General features: G+C 44.0%; 1 protein-coding gene across 1 annotated transcript in view; it reads right to left on the reverse strand.

The window, feature by feature from the left end:
* Positions 1-19976, reverse strand: part of ZFR (zinc finger RNA binding protein) — a 1793456-nt gene that overhangs the window by 1064876 nt on the left and 708604 nt on the right. Inside the window, exon 14 of the mRNA XM_044085369.1 lies at positions 943-1184. Coding sequence (XP_043941304.1) covers positions 943-1184 — 242 coding nt within the window. The remainder of the gene's footprint in view (positions 1-942; positions 1185-19976) is intronic.

Consider the following 19976-nt stretch of genomic DNA (forward strand, 5'->3'; position numbering starts at 1 on the left):
CAACATTTCTTAGAAACTTGACAGCAAAGCTTAGGGAAAAAAAACAGTGGTCTGCACAGTGGCTTCCAATCCACTTGCAATTTCCTATCAATAACAAGAAAGAGTGCTATACAATGGCCGAACTTAAAATCTCCTAAACTGGAGGAGGGGACTGCAATCACAGGCACTAAGATACTCACCCATAACACTATGACTTCAGTTATTAGGCCAAGACATTCTCTCCTGCAATAACTTTTAGGCTCACACATTTTTCAATACTTTTATGTTGCCTCAGAGAATCCCAAATGTAACTCTCTTTCCTGGATGGGACACAACCTGACACAACCTGGCAATGCAATTCCCTCTTGTAGGCAACCCTACTGGAATCACAATATGCTTCTCTCCCAGGCAAAAACAATGGAAATTATAATCATTACGGGACATAGTCTCCCAAAGGAATACTTGTTGGGTGACCTTTTTTTTTTTTTTTTTTTTTTTAAAACAGAATCACAAATGGTCAACTCTGATAAAGCACAAAGCACTTTTGCAACTAAAACAAGGGGAAAGTCAAAAGAAGTATGTGGTGTGCTTTTTATTTACCTGCTTAGAAAGCAAGCACATGCTAAAAGAGATGGGTGACCATTCAAAGGTAAAATCAAAAAGGTGGCATTCATTGCTCTTCTCATATTCTGGAAAACAAACAACCTAATCTAAAAGAAATGGGTAACAGTCTTCCTAAATTTTTGCCACTGCATAGAAAATAACTTTGCTCACTTTCTGGGGAAGTGTGACTCACCTGCAATTCTGGTTTACTCAAGTCATATAATGAAAGATCAACAGAGTGACTCCTTATGATGGATGTGTGCATTCTGTTCTAAATCTTCAAAACAGAGATTACAACAGCATTTTATCAGACTTTTAACCCAAGGGCTGGACTGAGAATTAAACAGTTTCCATTCATACCTGGGGTCCAGCACAGCTAATTTTGCAGACATCACAGTAATGAATCTGTGGAGGTTTTGGTGGCTGTTTAGGTTTCAGTTGTTTATTTTGATATGGTATCTTCTTGGTAAAGCTGGTCCCAGTCCAAGCAGCTGTAGCAGCAGCAGCAGCAACTGCAGCTGCCTGTTTCTGTTGCTGCTGCTGCTGGTAGTAGGAAGAGGCAGCTGAATAAACTGCAGCCTCATAGCCTGTATATGCAGCACCTGAAAACAATACAACATTTCAGTACAATACAAAAACATTCCAGATGTGATACAACTGTCAATTAAAACAATACATAATTTTTCAGTACATTACATAACATTCCAGGTGTACTACATCTGTCAATTAAAAAAACAGGACTGGCTACAATAACATAATACTCTTCTAGTCCACCATTCTACACCTCAATTACTTCAGTTATTGAAACATTAAGAAATGTACCCTCACCAACATGACAGTATGCAAAAGAATAATTTGAAGTGTACTCAACTACCAGACTGAGAACAGCAGGACATGAACAGTGGAGTACGCTCCCTCTTAAGCATTCAAAATTATTTTGTTTGCTCCATCAAATATTGTAACATTAAAAACTTAACATGCAAGATATGATAAAGGTCTAATAAAACAGGACTCAAACAGGATATTGTGTTCAGAAGACAAGAGTAACAAATTGGATGGACACTGTATAGAAGATTAATTACTGTGTCAGGTAAGTCGCTGAAAACCTGGAATTTCAGACTTCATAAAAGACCCTGGAATACTGAGTAATCTGTCAAATACACCAATAGCAAGTATACCCATTCATATTGTGACGATGTGAGGTATTGCCAGCTATGCCAGGAGAAGTAGGGCAGTCGATGTGGAAGCTGGCCAGCTGTTATATATCCTTGGCAGGATATAATTTATATAGCCAAGGCTACTGCAGCAGGGATCATTCAAACATCTACTGTTATGGTAAGATCAACTTACACAAAGTACAGTTTTGTACCTACCATAAATGTAGATGTCCGAACTGGATAGCATCTGCAGTCATAACAACTGGGTTGTCCTGTCGTCAGGCAGCCCTTCAGTCGGCCGGATTCCAAAGTCCGGGTCCGGCTTCGGCTGATGTCGCACTTCACCCGACGTCATCTCTGTTGGTCTTCGGGTATAAAGGCATCAGCCGACGCCATTTTCCTCAGTGTTTCTTGCCCCAGATGCCAGTAGCCCTCTTGGAGGTTAAAATTTGGATAGATGCCAATGTTTCCAAAAGGATAGAGGTGAACACAAAAATAAGCATGTATGTACATATATACAAACAAATACACCATAAAAGACTCCCCCCCACCAGCTAGCTATTAGGAGGGTAAAATACCCTAGGAGTACCACAGAGGGGAAGGAGGGAGGGTAATCCTGACTGCAGATGCTATCCAGTTCGGACATCTACATTTATGGTAGGTACAAAACTGTACTATGTCCTTCATGGATGCATCTGCAGTCATAACAACTGGGTAGAATACCATAGCCAACTAGGGAGGAGGATAAAACTAGATTATGGTGTGTTTAGGATCCCTTGCAGTACAGCAGTGGCAAACCCTGCTCGGGATCTGGAATATAGAGGTAAGTTATAATGCTTGGCAAATGTATGCACGGAGGTCCAAGTAGCCGCCTCAATAATGTCTTTGGTTGCCACTCCTCGTAAGAAGGCTGTGGTAGTGGCTGTTGCCCTTGTAGAATGAGGTCTTATGTTCTGTGGAATTGGTTTTCCATGGAAGGAGTAACAGAATCGTATGCAATTTCCTATCCATTTGGAGATTGTCTGTTTGGAAATAGCTTTTCCTTCCCTTCCTGTTGCATAGGCTACAAAAAGTTGGTCAGTCTTTCTGCTATTTTTGTTCTGTCCAGGTAGTAGCGTAGCTGTCTATGTACATCCAAGGTATGCAGTATTCTTTCCCTCTGTTTTGTGGGTTGGGAAAGAAGGTAGGTAGGTGGATTGCCTGGTTTAAAGACACTCTGGATACCACCTTAGGCATAAATGTAGGATTAGTCCTCATGGACACTCTATCTTGGTGGAAGATTAGGAAGGGTTGCACTGCCATTAAGGCCTGTAGCTCTGAAACCCTCCTTGCTGAAGTAATTGCCAGTAGGAAAGCAGTTTTCCATGACAGGTGTTGTAGGTCTGCTGTTGCTGCTGGTTCAAAGGGTGATAGTGTCAACTTTTCTAGCACAAAGTTTAAGTCCCAAGCTGGCAAAGGTGGTTTCCTTGGAGGTTTTACATTCTTGATTCCTCTGAGGAACTGCCTGAGCAAAGGGTGCGAAAAACAGGTGGATCAAAGCTGTATTCTGCTGAAATAGCTGATGCATGTATCTTGATGGAGGAGTAGGACAAGCCTGAATGAAGAAGTTCGCCAGATACTCTAGAATGTTAGGCATATCTATGTTTGACACATCTTTTCCTCTTTCAGTACTCCAAATGACAAACCTTTTCCATTTTCCAGCATAGTTCCTTCTTGTTGAAGGTCTGCGTGCTTCAAGAATAATGTCTTTAACTCTTTGAGAAAGTTCTGGGTTAGCTGTTGCTATGTGATGTTCCATGCAGTCAGTTGCAACGCTTTTAGGTTTGGATGTATGATGCTGTAGTTGTTCTGAGTTATCATCAAAGGCATCAGGGTATTGGCCACATATTGTTCTGAGACATGCTCCTCAGCAGTGGGTACCAGTGTTGTCTTGGCCAGTTTGGAGCTATCAGGATTATCCTTGGACGTTCTTCCTTGATTTTTAGTAATACTTTGTGTATCAAGGGAAGAGGTGGGAATGCATATGCTGTCAGGCCTTTCCAGCTGAAGGAGAGCGAATCCACTTTCCATGCCAGTGGGTGTAATGTCCTTGTGCAGAATTTTTTGAGCTGGTGATTGAGAGATGATGCAAATAGGTCTATCTGAGGCATTCCCCATTTCTTTGAGATGGTCTTGAAAATGTCCGGGTGCAGTTTCCATTCTTGGGCATCCGATGTGGTTCTGCTTAATATGTCTGCTAGAATATTTTCTTTTCCCGGTACAAACATTGCCTGTAACTGGATGTTGTAGCTGAGTGCCAGGTTCCACAGCTCCAAAGTCATTCTGCATAGGGGGTATGAATGAGTGCCTCCTGCTTGTTGATGTACCACATGACTGTGGTGTTGTCTGTCCTTATCATCAACTGGCCCTCTTTGAGAAATGGTCTGAACCTTTGGATTGCCAGTTTTACTGCCAGCATTTCTTTTAGGTTGATGTGCAGGTGAAGTTGATCCTGTGTCCACAATCCTTGCACGCATTTGTCCAGCATGTGGGCCCCCCCATCCTAGGTCTGAAGCGTCTGTTGTGATAGTCTGGCTTGCTTGACATCTGCGAAAGGGTAGGCCTGGGTTTGTCTGGCATGCCTGAGCCCACCATAGGAACTCCTGTTTTAAGCATGGAATTAGTGGGATTTCTGTTTCTAGGCTGTGACTGTGTTGGGACCATAAATTCTTTAGGTACCACTGTAGTTTTCTCATATGCAGTCTGGCAAGTGGGACCAGGATTATGCATGATGCCATGAAGCCCAAGGCCTGCAGTACTTTTCTTGCTGTTAACTTGTTCAGCTTTGGTAGTGCCAAGAAGTAAAGAGGGAGTTCTTTTTGTTTTTCTGCAGTTAGGAATGCCATTTGTTTTACTGTGTCCAATTCACCAAGAATGTCCTTGTTTGGGATGGTATCAGCCTTGACTTTTGTAGATTGACTGTGTATCCCAGTGCTTGTAGCAAGTAGATGACCCTTTGTAAATCTGTTGTCAGCTTGCTTTTGTTGTCCCCTTGTAGCAGGCAGTCGTCCAGGTATGGGTAAATTTGTATTCCCTGTAGTCTGCAATGGGCAATTACTGATGCCAGGCATTTTGTGAATACTCTGGGCGCAGTAGATAAGCCAAAGGGCAATGCTGAGAATTGATAGTGCTCTGATCCTGCAAGAAATCTGAGGTATCTTCTGCAGATTGGTCGAATGGGGACGTGCAGGTATGCCTCCTTGAGATCTAGAGTTACCAGCCAACACTCCTTGCCCAGCATGGGAAGAAGTTGCTGTAGGGTCAGCATTTTGAATTTTGGGACAATGATGTATGTATTTAAGGCGGACAGGTCGAGAATTGGTCTCCAACTTTTTCCTTTCTTGGAACTAGGAATAGTCTTGAGTAGAACCCCTTTCCTTGCTCTGCAGTTGGCACTTTTTCCACAGCTCTCATGTTTGCTAACTGCATTATCTGTTGTAGAGCCTCTGGTTTTTGATTTGGAGGTAGATTTGGCATTCCTCTTTGATTGGTAAAGTGTGGAAGTGGAACCGTATCCTTGATCTATGGTTTGTAAAATCCACTTGTCTTTTGTTATATAGTGCCAGTTTTTGAAAATAAGGTTAACTTTCCGCCTAGAGGAGCTGCTATTTGTTCCCTGGTAGGCGGATTTAGGATTAAGTCACTGTGGTTGTGTTGTTGTAGTGGCAGTGGTTGTGTCTGTGCCTCTGTTGTTACCTTGCCACTGTCGCCCTCTGTAGGCACCTCCTCTGGATTGGTTTCTGCCTCTGGAACGCCTGTTTCTGCCCCTTTGAGATCTTGTGGAGTCAGGAAAGGACCAATTTTGGCAGACCAGTTCCTGCTAAACCTTGGGGTTGAACCTGCAAGAAATCTTTAACCGCTTGAACGGATTTTGCCTTTTCTTCCATTTTCTTCATAACCTGCTGGGCAGGTGTACCAAACAAACTTGTCTTATCCATAGGAGCATCTAGTAACTTTGCTTTAACATGATCCGGTAAAGCTTGCTCCTTTAGCCATGCATGCCTTCTTATCACTGTGCCAGTCATGGCTGATCTAAATGAAGCCTCCAGTACATCATAGCCACATTTTAAGGAATGGTTACTAACCTGTTGTATGTTATTTACCATTTCTAATACATATTTCTTATCAAGAGATTCATCAGTGGTTAGCTTTTTAGTTAACTGATCAAGCATAAACTCTTGGTATTGTATCATGTGAAACTGACAGTTTAAAGCTCTAGCTGAGAGAGTAGCTGAAGTGTATACCTTTTTGCCCCATCTGTCTAATGACCTTGCTTCCCTTTCAGAAGGAATAGGGTTTTTAGCTATGGTCGCGGCTACTGCCTTGGGTCCCTGGGATATAGTTTCGGGGTCTGCAAGAGGGGCCTTGTAAAGGTGGTGATGAGTGTCTGGCACCCTGTAAAATCTGTCTGGTTTGGCAGGGGCTGGAGGTAAAGAATCTGGAGCGGAGCAGACATCATTGAAAGCATCATCCACCACAGAGAGAACAGGAGGTATAGCTAAGGGCCTGTGTTGTGGAAGGTGCAGGAAAGTCCTAAGTCTTTTTCTGGAGTCTGAAAAATCCTGTTGCTGCCATTGGAATTGCTCTCGCATGGCATGTAAGGTTTCCCCAAAGGAAAATTCTTCTGGTGGGGAAGCAGCTGGAATGGATTCTTCAGCATCAGAGTCTTCAAAATTAGAGAAAGGAGCCTCTGGCTGGTCAGTTATGTCTGATTCATCGGCTGAATCATCAGATGACACTGGCTCAGGGGGCTCTGCCCTAGGTCTCTTCTCTGGGGCTGAGAGGCCCTGTCTGGGTGAGATTGAGATCCTCTAATTAATGAAATTAAATCTTCTGCCAGAGTAAGCATTTGAGAACTGGAGGAGGGCCTGGTTGAAGGGGGTTTAACAGGCACTGTTTTTGTAGTCTTGGCTGCTTTAGCCCTGGCGAAGGCCTTAATGGACATGGCTGCTGGAGGCCTAGCAGCACCACGTGCTGGGGTAGAGACATCCAAGGGAATGGTGTCTGATAAGTCAGTGGCAACCACCGTAGTGGGTAGAATTTCTGAGGCCGATTCAAGAATGGTAGCAGGGGCCTCAGTTGTAGAGATAGATTCAGCTGTACTTTGATCAGTTTTCTCGGTTTCGCCGAAACCGAGACACTCGCGTTTGCTTAACCATGGTTTCAGCCGAAACCGCGGACCGAGAGTGTCGGTCTTTATCTTTGCGTTTTGGCAGATTGGGTAGTCGGAGGATCCGACGGCATAATGTACGCAAAATCAGAACCGAAAAACTGTTCAGCAAACTCCGACCGACGCCTAAGCCGCTCGGTTGAAAGAAGCACAGGCCGAACAGGCTGCTACGTCGTGGGCTGGGCCTAAACAAGGCAGACAGTAAGAGTGGAAATCTTTATGAGGTATTTGTTTCCCACAGGTTAAACAATTATTAACTTTTTCTGACATCGGCTGAGGCAAGAAAGAGTCCCCAACGGGTACTTAGCTTTAGAAGTCTTCAAGTAGTATTCGTAGAAGTAATCTCTGGATCCGACCGACCGCACTTGCGAACAGCTTCTGCTTCGGGCGCCACGCGGCAAGAAAGACTGAGGAAAATGGCGTCGGCTGATGCCTTTATACCCGAAGACCAACAGAGATGACGTCGGGTGAAGTGCGACATCAGCCGAAGCCGGACCCGGACTTTGGAATCCGGCCGACTGAAGGGCTGCCTGACGACAGGACAACCCAGTTGTTATGACTGCAGATGCATCCATGAAGGACATCTGTACTTTTCTTTTTCCTTATTTATATATCAGGAAGACTTCCCCAGGGTGCTCTGGTCTAGAAGTGGTCCCAGTGTTTTCCCAATGCCTTCCGCTACTTCCTGTTATCCCACAGTTTCTTGAGAAGGGTAGCCAATGTTTCCTTACTTTGGTCTTGCTTAGTCGACAGGCTCCAGATTCCTGAGAAACCTCTATGCAACTGCTATCCCAACCATTTGATCAACACCTCACCCAGACTTTCACTCCCTGAGGTCAATTACCTGGCTTCACCAGTTCTTGAGGGCCAGGGGCCCTTCATATTCACCTGAGGTGGTCCAGACCTTGACCTCTGCCCAGAAAAAACTCTCTAAATTTTTTAAAAGTTTACAAATCTTTTCCTTACGCTAAATATTCTGATAGACTGTTTACTTAAGTCCTTTTCCCTGTGGGATCTATACCTTATACTCTAGAAAAGTTGACCTGGTCTCCACTGGAACCGGCTATTTATGCAGTCTTAAAATTTCTTACTTGGAAAACTATTTTTATGGCTATTACATAGGCAAGGAAAGTTTCAAAGTTGCTAGCAGTGAGTGGTCATCCTTCCTGCGTCTTTTCTCGAAAAGGTAGGGAGACCTTATGAACTAATCCTTCCTTCATGCATAAAATATAGTGTGCAATATAAAGCAGCCTATAAATATTAGTTTACTTAACCATTTGCTGGGATCAGGGTGAATACCTGCTGAACTACATGGATGCTGTAGGCAGTTTTTTTTTTTTTTTTTTTTAGAACTAAATCTGTAAGGAAGGTGTCTCATCTGCATACATTATTTTTTTTATGAAAGTTAAACCTAAAGACATCCAAAGTAACTTTTTCATCTTAACTATTTCAGTGTTTCACTTTCTGCTAGCAAAAGCATGCCAGGCCTCTGCCTCAGGCCTAGAGTGTAGATACTGCTATAACTACTCTAAAGACTTTTTCAAGAAATGCTTCAGTAGATGTAATTTGTGCAGCTGAAACATGGGCATCACTTATTATGTTTGCTAAGCTTTTAAGTCAGATGTTGCTTAAGGTCCAGAGTGACATTTAGAGCTGTCATCATCTGAGGTGCTCTGTCATGAGTCAACCAGGAGGTTTAGCTTGAGAGCTTGTCCTACAGGTGACTGAATTGAATCTCCCAACATCGGGTATGAAAGTAACAAAAGTACAGTTTTGTACCTACCATAAATGTAGATGTCTGATAGGAATGCATCTGCAGTCCTTACAAATGGGTAGTCCTGTTGTCAGGCAGCCCTTCGGTCGGCCGGATTCCAAAGTCTGGGTCTGGCTTCGGCTGGTGTCGCGCTTCACCCGACGTCATAGCTGCAGTTCTTCGGGTATAAAGGCATCAGCCAACGCCATTTTCCTCAGTGTTTCTTGCCCCAGATGCCAGGTGCCCTCTTGGATGGCTAAATTTGGATAAATGCCAATGTTTCCAAATAGTAGAGAGCAAACACATAAAATAAGCATGTATGTACATATATACAAACAAATACACCATAATAGATCCCCAAGCTAGCTGAAGGATGGCAAATACCCTAGGAGTACCACAGAGGGAAGGTGGGTGGTAATCCTGACTGCAGATGCATTCCTATCGGACATCTACATTTATGGTAGGTACAAAACTGTACTATGTCCTTCAAGGATGCATCTGCAGTCCTTACAAATGGGTAGAATACCATAGCTAAACTAGGGAGGAGGAAAAAGGAGAGATTATGCTGTAGTTAGGATCCCTTGCAAAACAGCAGTGGCAAAACCTGCTCGGGATCTAGAGTATAAAGGTAAATTGTAATGCTTGGCAAATGTATGCACGGAGGTCCAAGTAGCAGCCTCTATAATGTCCTTGGTAGCCACTCCTCGAAGAAAGCTGTGGTAGTGGCTGTAGCCCTTGTGGAGTGAGGCCTGATGTTCTCTGGAGTTTTCTTTCCATGGTAGGAGTAACAAAATCTAATGCAATTTCCTATCCATTTGGAGATTGTCTGTTTTGAAATTGGTTTTCCTTCCTTTCCTGTTGCATATGCTACCAGAAGCGGGTCAGTTTTTCTATTAGACTTGGTCCTGTCCAGGTAGTAGCGTAATTGTCTATGTACATCCAAGGTATGCAACAGTCTTTCTCCCCTGTTCTGTGGCTTGGGGAAGAATGTAGGTAGGTGGATAGCCTGATTTAAAGACACTCTGGATACCACCTTAGGCATAAATGTAGGATTTGTTCTCATGGACACTATCTTGATGGAAGATCAGGAAGGGTTGCACTGCCATTAATGCCTGTAGTTCAGAGACCCTTCTTGCTGAGGTGATTGCCAGCAGGAAAGCAGTCTTCCAGGATAAGTATTGTAATTCTGCCGTTGCTGCTGGTTCGAAAGGAGGAAGTGTCAATTTTTCTAGCACAAAGTTCAAGTCCCATGCTGGCAATGGTGGTTTCCTGGGAGGTTTTACATTTTTAATTCCTCTCAGAAACTGTCTGAGCAGAGGATGACAGAAGACAGGAGGATCCAAGCTGTATTCTGCTGAAATAGCTGATGCATGTATCTTGATGGAAGAATAGGACAGGCCTGTATGGAAGAGCTCTGCCAAGTACTCCAGGATGTTGGCTATGTTTACCCGTGCCACATCTTCTCCCTTTGCAGTACTCCAAATGAGATATCTTTTCCATTTTGCTGCATAATTCTTTCTTGTTGAAGGTCTACGAGCCTCAAGGATTATGTCTTTAACCCTTTGGGATAAATTTGGGTTAATTGTCCTTATGTAATGTTCCAGGCAGTTAGCTGCAGAGTTTTCAGGTTTGGATGCAGGATGTTGAAGTTGTTCTGTGTTAACAGCAATGGGATCAGGGGTAGTGCCCATATTTGTTCCCGAGACATGCTCCTCAGCAATGGGTACCAATGTTGTCTTGGCCAGTCTGGAGCTATCAGAATGATCCTTGGACGTTCCTCTTTGATCTTCAAAAGCACCTTGTGCATCAAAGGAAGTGGAGGGAATGCGTATGCTGTCAGGTTTTTCCAACTGAAAGATAGGGAGTCCACCTTCCAAGCAAGTGGGTGGTACGTCCTTGTGCAGAATTTCTCTAGCTGGTGATTGAGTGGGGATGCAAATAAGTCTATTTGTGGTAATCCCCATTCTCTTGTGATGACTTTGAAGATGTCCGGATGCAGCATCCATTCGTGGGCATCTGTGGTAGTTCTGCTTAATATGTCTGCTAGAATGTTTTCTTTTCCCGGTACAAAAATTGCTTGTAACTGAATGTTGTAGCTCAGAGCCACATCCCATAGGTCCAGTGCCAGCCGGCATAGAGGATATGAATGTGTGCCTCCCTGTTTGTTGATGTACCACATAACTGTGGTGTTGTCTGTCCTTATCATCAACTGACCTTCTTGGAGAAATGGTCTGAATGACTGGATTGCCAATTTTACTGCCAGCATTTCCTTTAGATTTATGTGCAGGCGTAGCTGGTCTTGAGTCCATAAGCCTTGTATGCACTTGTCCAGCATGTGTGCCCCCCAACCGAGGTCTGAGGCACCTGTTGTGATGGTTTGGCTTGGTTGACTGTTGCAGAAGGGCAATCCTGTGTTTGATTGACAGGCCTGAGCCCACCATAGGAACTCTTGCTTCAGGCATGGGATTATTGGAATTTTGGTTTCTAGGCTGTGCTTGTGTTGGGACCACAAATTCTTTAGGTACCACTGTAGCTTTCTCATATGCAGTCTGGCATGAGGGACCAGAATTATGCAGGATGCCATGAAGCCTAGGGCTTGCAGTACTTTTCTTGCAGTTAGATGGTTCTGCTTTGTTAATGCCAAGAAGTAGAGAGGTAGTTGCACTTTCTTTTCTGCAGTTAGGAATGCCATTTGTTTTGATGTGTCCAGCTCTGCACCCAGAAAGGTTATTCTTTGGGATGGAATCAGCCTTGATTTTTTATATTGACTGTATATCCCAGGGCTTGCAGCAGGTAAATGACTCTTTGTAAGTCTTCTGTTAGCTTGCTTTTGTTGTCCGCTTGTATCAGGCAGTCGTCCAGGTAGGGATAAATTTGGATCCCCTGAAGTCTGCAATGAGCAATTACTGATGCCAGGCATTTCGTGAACACTCTGGGCAGTAGATAAGCCAAAGGGCAATGCTGAGAATTGATAATGCTCTGATCCTGCAAGAAATCTGAGGTATCTTCTGCAAATTGGTCGTATGGGGACGTGCAGGTATGCCTCCTTGAGATCTAGAGTTACCAGCCAAGACTCCTTGCCCAGCATGGGAAGAAGCTGCTGTAGGGTCAGCATTTTGAATTTTGGAACAATGAGGAATGTGTTTAAAGCGGACAGGTCGAGAATAGGCCTCCATTTGCTCTCTTTTCTTGGTACCAGGAAGAGTCTGGAGTAAAATCCCTTTCCTTGTTCCATAGATGGTACCTTTTCCACAGCTCTCATTCTTAATAATTGAGATATTTGCTTCAGAGCTTCTGCCCTTTGAGTAGGTGGTAGGTTTGGCATTCCTCTCTTTCCTGGTAGAGTATGGAAATGGAACCTGTAACCTTGGTCTATAGTTTGCAAAATCCATTTTTCCCTTGTGATGCAATGCCAGTTCTTTGAAAATAAGGTTAGTTTTCCGCCTAAGGGTGCTTCCAGTTGTTCCCTGGTAGGCGGTGCCACAGCCAAGTCACTGTGATTGTGTTGTTGTAGTGGTGGTGGCTGCGTCCGTGCCTCGCTGGTTGTTACCTTGCCACTGGCGTCCCCTGTAGGCACCCCTGGATTGGTTTCTGCCTCTTGAACGCCTATTCCTGCCTCTCTGTGTCTTAGAGGAGTCCGGAAAGGACCAATTCTTGGAGGGCCAGTTCCTGCTAAACCTTGGAGGTTGAACCTGTAAGAAATCTTTCACTGTTTGTACAGATTTCACCTTCTCTTCCATATTTTTTAGTACCTGTTGTGCAGGGGAACCAAATAAATTGACTTTGTCCATGGGTGCATCCAAAAGCTTTGATTTGACATGGTCTGGTAATGCCTGCTCTTTCAACCATGCATGTCTCCAGATAACTGTGCCAGTCATGGCTGATCTAAAGGAAGCCTCCAGTGCATCATAGCCACATTTTAAAGAATGGTTACTAACCTGCTGTATGTTATGTACCATTTCCTGAACATATTTCTTATCTAAAGATTCTTCAGAGGACAGCTTTTTAGTTAACTAGTCAAGCATAAACTCTTGATATTGAATCATATGAAATTGGCAGTTCAAAGCCCTAGCTGACAAAGTAGCAGAGGTGTAAACTTTTTTACCCCATCTCTCTAAGGACCTGGATTCCCTTTCAGAGGGAGGGGTTTTAGTAGATGAAGTTGCTACAGCTTTAGGGCCCTGGGAGATAGTCTCTGGATCTGCAAAAGGAGCCTTGTATAAATGGTGATGAGTGTCCGGGACCCTGTAGAACCTATCGGGCTTAGCAGGGGCCGGAGGTAATGAATCAGGAGCAGTGCAAGCATCATTAAATGCATCATCTACAACAGAAAGAACTGGAGGTATAGCTAAAGGCCTATGCTGTGGCAAATGTAGAAAGGTTCTAAGCCTTTTTCTGGAGTCTGAGAAATCTTGGCCCTGCCACTGAAATAGTTCCCTCATAGCATGCAAGGTTTCCCCAAAGGAAAATTCCTCAGGTGGAGAGGCTGAAGGAATGGACTCTTCAGCATCAGAGTCTTCGTAAGGGGAATAAGGAGCCTCAGGAGGGTCTGTATGTTCCGAGTCATCAGAGGAATCATCTGTGGATACTGGCTCTGGGGGCTCTGTTCTAGGCCTCTTCTCTGGAGGTGGATGAGAGGTCCTGTCTGGATGAGGCTGGGATCCACGAATTAAAGAAATGAGATCCTCAGCCAAAGAAAGCATATGGGAACTGGTGCTGGGCCTGTGAGAGGGGGGTTTGACAGGCACCGTTTTTGAAGCTTTGGCTGCTTTAGCCCTGGCAAAGGCCTTAATAGACATGGCTGCAGGAGGCCTAGCAGCTCCACGTGCAGGGGTTGAAATATCCAATGGAATAGTGTCTGATGATTCCTGAGAAACCGCAACTGCAGGTTGGATTTCAGAAGCCGATTCCACCAGGTTAGAAGAGGCCTCGGTAGAAGGCAAGTTTTCGGCTGGGGGAAGAACCGCTTGCTCGGTTTCAGCCGAAACTGAGACACTCGTGGTAGGCTTAACCGCGGTTTCGGCCGAAACCGCGGACCGCGAGTGTCGGTCCTTTTCCCTGCGTTTTTTGGTAATTTGTGAAGTCGGAGGATCCGATGGCATGATATAAGCAAAATCAGAACCGAAAAGCTGTTCTGCAAATTCCGACCGACGTCTAAGCATCCGTCGGTTAAAAGAAGCACAGGCTAGACAAGCTGCTACGTCGTGGTCTGGGCCTAAACAAGGTAAGCAGTAAGAGTGGAAATCTTTATGAGGTATTTGTTTCCCACAAGTTAAACAGTTGTTCACTTTTTCTGACATCGGCTGAGGCAAGAAAGAGTCCCCAACGGGGTACTTAGCTTTTTAGAAGTCTTCGAAGTAGTATTCGGTAGTAGTAATCTCTGGTTTTGACCGACCGGCACTTGCGAACAGCTTCTGCTTCAGGCGCCACGCGGCAAGAAAGACTGAGGAAAATGGCGTCGGCTGATGCCTTTATACCCGAAGAACTGCAGCTATGACGTCGGGTGAAGCGCGACACCAGCCGAAGCCAGACCCAGACTTTGGAATCCGGCCGACCGAAGGGCTGCCTGACGACAGGACTACCCATTTGTAAGGACTGCAGATGCATCCTTGAAGGACATCTTGTAATAACTGTAGATCTGTATTGGCAGTTTCATTTCTATCATCGAAACCACCACCTATCCTCTTCCTTTGAGACCACAGGATCTTGATTTCTTGGATCCAAGTTCAGTTGCACTTTGTTTACTCCTTGGTTGCTGTGACTGTCTGACTTCCTAGATCTAGAGTATGGGGCCTTCATTGTCAGGATTATGTAACTTTTATTTTTCTTTACTCTTGCCCTTTGTCTGTGTAGATTTCACTTTGTTATGCCAGTTTTAGTGGAATTACTGCTCTTCACCACCACCACCACTATCGACATGCGTGACAATGTGAGGTATTACCAACTATATCAGGAGGAGGGCAGTGGATGTGTAATCTATGCCAGCAAAGCTAGCTGGAATTTTGTAAGGAATTATACGTCATTTGTACATCAAACTGATTTGGACAGATGCTTGTGCCGAAAATGTATTTGTAAAGCTGCTTCTGTTAAAAAATTATCAACAGTGTGTCCTAATGAACAGAAAAGAAATACAGCTGTATATCAAACTGTACTGTGGTAACTGAGGAAATGTATATATGTTAACAGAGGGTACTAAAAAAGAAGATGTTAATCTCAGTCCAGCTAAAAATTGTAAGAAATTAAATGACTTAATTTAGACCATAAAAATTGCATCTTACAGTTCTGACTGCAGCCAGAGATGAAATGTCTGTGCCAGAGAATGGTTTATTAGCTCCTGTAGGAAGAGTGAAAGTGTTTTATGACTTCCAGAAGCTGCAACAGATCTTAGTAAAGCTCTGTGCGTGTATTATTGACACATGTGTGAGATTCTGGGTCAGTTGCTAGGAAACAGGGTAGCATGGGAACCAGAAGTCAGATGACCACGTGTGTGCAATGTCATTCTGTAATCCATCACAAAAATGATGTTTTAATATTAGAAGTCTCAGAGTACTTTTTTGGAATCTGACAAAGAAAGAAAACCACTCACCTACTTCAACTTGCCTTAGTAGTAAGTGTACCAGGGATTAGCAATACTTTAGGTCAGTCAGGAAAATATAGTGAGATTAGTTAAGTACTGTTTTTTCTGTATCAGTGTGAAATCTATTCATCTGTGTTATTTTAATATTTCCTGTGATTTAAATTCTGGTGTTTACTGTAGTCATTCCTTATTTTCATGTTCTTTTATAATTTATTATTAAATATATTAAACTTTTCATTGTGGCTGGCTCTTTACAGAATATTTTTAACTTTGTGGGTACTTGTACTTATTTAGTGACTCTGTGGCCACTTCTAAAAGCATTACTGCATTGGTCAACACTATCATTTGTATTAATAGGGACTGTCCATGCATCCAAACTGTCAAGCAGCTTGAACTGAGCTGACTGAAAGAAAAGTTTGAGTACAAAGCCCTTTAGTGCTTTCCTGCCAGCAGAGAAAGGGAGGCTGAGCCATGAAAAGGCAATGCTAAGAACAACAACAAATAAATGTCCACATCCTGGCATTAAAAACACACACACAAAAGGGGAGGTGATGTGGGTGGATAGATGGAGCAGCTACACAGCAGCAGTGATCACTGGAACGTCTACTGTAAGTTTAAGTTACACAAAGAAGAGTTGTGTAAGAACTTACCATAACCTTAGATGTCCTTCTCTTCCATGTGTCAGTATTCATAACAGTAGGGAGGTTTGCTGCCTGCAGCACCCAACATCCAGCCAATATACCAATGTCTTTGGAGGTGTGGGTATGTGCAGTGTCTAGTGTCAGAGCCATAAACTGACATAGGCTATAAAACTGATGTCTGCACATATTCCCTTCAGAATGGACTGCCGCACACAGCAGTACCCTTTGTCAAGTAAGAAGAGGAGAGAGAAAAAGAAAAACCTTTCAAACTCAGATATAGCCCCCCCCCCCATGAAATAACAGGTAAAAAGGTAAAAGGAGAAAACAAGAGGGGGAAGGCGGGAGGGATTGAATACTGCAACATAGAAGAGGAGGACATCTAAAGTTATGGCAAGTTCTTACAGAACTATTCAATGTCCTAGTCTCATGTTGCAGTATTCATAACAGTAGGGAGAGTACCAGAGCTGTTAGGTATGAGGCTGAGTGGAAGGATGTTGTCCTTGGTCAATGAGACCTTGTAGGATAAATCTGGCAAAGGCAGTTCTAGCCCTGCAGACCAAATCTAATTTGCAATGCCTGGTAAAAGTATGAACTGATGTCCAAGTAACAGCTTCTAGGATAGAGGCATAGTCTACCCCTTTGAAAAAGGCAGTGGAGGATGTGGCTGTTCTAGTGGAATGGGCTTTAACATTCCTAGGTAAAATTTTGCCACAAAGAGAACAACATGCACAGAAGGTCTTGTAGATCCAAGAAGATATAGTCTGCTTAGAGACTGCCTTTCCTAAAGCCCTTGGGTGAAAAGACATGAACAGCTGGTCAAATTTCCTGATGGATTGGATTTGTGCAGGTAATACCCAAGTTGTCTGCGGACATCTAATGAATGTAGAGTCCTTTCTGACGAGTTCTGAGGTTGAGGGTAGAAAAAGTACAGTTTTGTACCTACCATAAATGTAGATGTCCGATAGATATGCAACTGCAGTCATAACATATGGGTTTGTCCTGCCTCAGGCAGCCCTCGGTCGGCCGGATTCCAAAGTCTGGGTCCGACGTCGGCTGATGTCGCATTTCTCTCCGACGTCAGAGCGGCTGGAGTATATAAGCATCAGCCAACGCCATTTTCTTCAGTGTTTCTTGCCCCAGATGCCAGGTGCCCTCCAAGGAAGGCTGTAATCAAATTGGAAGACAAAAACAGGATTCCAAACAAATAAGTAAGCAATAAACAGATACACCATAACAGATATCCCCAGCTAAGAGGAACAGGGATAAGAGTGGACCCAAGGCATAGAGGGGTATGGAGGGAGGGAAAATCCGACTGCAGTTGCATATCTATTGGACATCTACATTTATGGTAGGTACAAAACTGTACTATGTCCTTCAAGAATGCAACTGCAGTCATAACATATGGGTAGAATACCATAGCTTAGCTGGGGGAGGAGGAATGCTCTAGGAAAGAGATGGTGTGGCAATCAAACCCTGCAGGACTGCCGAAGCAAAGCCTGCTCTGGATCTGGAGTATAGAGGGAGATTGTAGTGTTTGGAGAATGTATGCATGGAGCTCCATGTAGCAGCTTCTAGAATGTCCTTTGTAGGCACCCCTCTTAAGAATGCTGTAGAGGTGGCTGTAGCTCTGGTGGAGTGTGGTCTGACATTGGCTGGAACAATCTTTCCATGGAAGGAATAACAAAATCTGATGCAATGTCCAATCCATTTTGAAATAGTCTGTTTTGAAATTGCTTTTCCTTGTACTCCAGGGGCGTAAGCTACAAAAAGTCGATCAGACTTCCTACTGGTCTTGGTTCTGTCCAGGTAGTAGCGAAGTTGTCTGTGAATGTCCAAGGTATGTAACAGTCTTTCCCCTTTGTTTTCAGGATTGGGGAAGAAAGCAGGCAGATGAATAGCTTGATTTAAAGAAACCCTAGATACCACCTTTGGCATAAAAGTAGGGTTGGTTCTTAAGGAGACCCTGTCTCGGTGAAAGATTATGAACGGTGGTATTGCCATTAGGGCCTGTAGTTCCAAAACCCTTCTTGCTGAGGTAATTGCCAACAGGAAAGCTGTCTTCCATGAGAGAAATTGTAAGTCCACTGAAGCTGCTGGCTCACACGGAGGTAGAGTCAGTTTTTCTAGGACAAAGTTGAGGTCCCAAGCTGGCACTGGAGCCTTTCTTGGTGGCTTAATGTTCTTGATTACCCTAAGGAATTGCCTTAGCAAAGGATGTGAAAACACAGGTGGATCAGTGTTATATCTAGCTGAAATAGCTGAAGCATGTATCTTTATGGAAGAATATGAGAGTCCATTCTGAAGCATATCTGCCAAATATTCCAGGATGAGTGGGATGTTCAATAGTGATGCATCATGTCCCTTGCTGGTATTCCAAATGCTGAATCTCTTCCATTTTGCCGAGTAAACCTTTCTGGTGGATGGTCTTCGAGCTTCTGTTAATATCCGCTGAACTTCCTTGGAGTGAGATAGATTGAGGTTATTCATGGGATCTCCCTGGCTGTCAGCTGCAGTGTCTGAAGGTTTGGATGCACTGTTTTGAAGTTGTGCCGAGTCAAAAGTAGGGGCCATTGGGGAAGGGCCCACTTCTTGTTGTGACATATGCTCCGTAGTAGTGGGTACCAGTGTTGTCTTGGCCAGTCTGGAGCTATTAGGATCCCCTTGGGTCTCTCTGCTTTGATCTTTAGTAATACTGTGGTCATCAGTGGCAGAGGTGGGAATGCATAGATTTTTAGGAAGTTCCAGTTGAATGAAAGAGCATCTATTTTCCAAGCTTGTGGATGGTATGTCCTTGAACAGAATTTTTGTAGATGATGGTTGAGGTGAGGCAAATAGGTCTACTTCTGGCCTGCCCCATGTCGAGGTGAGTTGTGCGAAGATCTTTGGGTGTAACCTCCACTTGAGGATCTATAAAATTCCTGCTTAGGCTGTCCGCCAGCAAATTGTCTTTGCCTGGAACAAACTGGGATTGTAACTGTATGTTCAGGCTCAGTGATTTTTCCCAAAGATTCATTGTCAGTCTGCAAAGGGGGTAGGAATGGGTGCCCCCTTGCTTGTTTATATACCACATCACAGTGGTGTTGTCTGTCCGTATCAGTAAATGGCCTTGTTGAAGTTGTTGTCGAAAGGCCTCGATGGCATGCATTACTGCCAGCATTTCCTTTTGGTTTATATGCAGATGTGTTTCCTTTGGAGAACATTGTCCTTGTATACATCTGCCTTCCATGTGCGCCCCCCATCCAATGTCTGAGACGTCTGTGGTCATGGTCTGTGTTATCTGAGGCTTTTTGAATGACATACCTGTGTTTGCCTGGCTTACCGAGGCCCACCATAGGAATTCCTTTTGTAGGCATGGAATGAGCGGTATGGTTGTCTCTAAGTTGTTGTTGTGCTGAGACCATAGGCTTTTTAAGTACCATTGAAGCTTTCTCGTGTGTAGTCTTGCTAATGGAACCAGGAAAATGCAGGATGCCATGTAACCCAGGGCCTGTAGGAATCTCCTTGCAGTCATCTGGGTGAGTTTTGCCAAACCCTTGAAATAATGAGTTAACTTCTCTTGCTTGTCTTCTGTCAGGTAAGCCATTTGAGAGGCTGTGTCTAGATTGGCTCCTAAGAAGGCTATTTGCTGGGATGGTTGAAGTCTTGACTTTTGGAAGTTGACTGTGTATCCCAGAGCCTGAAGTAATTGTATGACATAGTTCAAGTTTTTTGTCAACATCAGTTTGTCGTCCGCTTGTATAAGGCAGTCGTCCAGGTACGGGTAGATTTGGATCCCCTGGAGCCTGCAATGAGCAATTACTGAAGCCAGGCATTTTGTGAATACTCTGGGCGCAGTAGATAAGCCAAATGGCAATGCTGAGAATTGATAATGCTCTGGCCCTGCAAGAAATCTGAGGTATCTTCTGCAGCTGTGTCTGATAGGGACATGCAGGTATGCCTCCTTGAGGTCCAGAGTAATCAGCCAAGACCCCTTGCCCAGCATGGGAAGGAGTTGCTGTAGAGTCAGCATTTTGAACTTTGGTACTATGAGAAAAGTGTTTAATGTGGACAAATCCAG

This window comes from Protopterus annectens, chromosome 1.part1, assembly GCF_019279795.1.
Source record: "Protopterus annectens isolate FY-2018-M chromosome 1.part1, PAN1.0, whole genome shotgun sequence".
Taxonomy (NCBI): Eukaryota; Metazoa; Chordata; order Ceratodontiformes; family Protopteridae; genus Protopterus; species Protopterus annectens.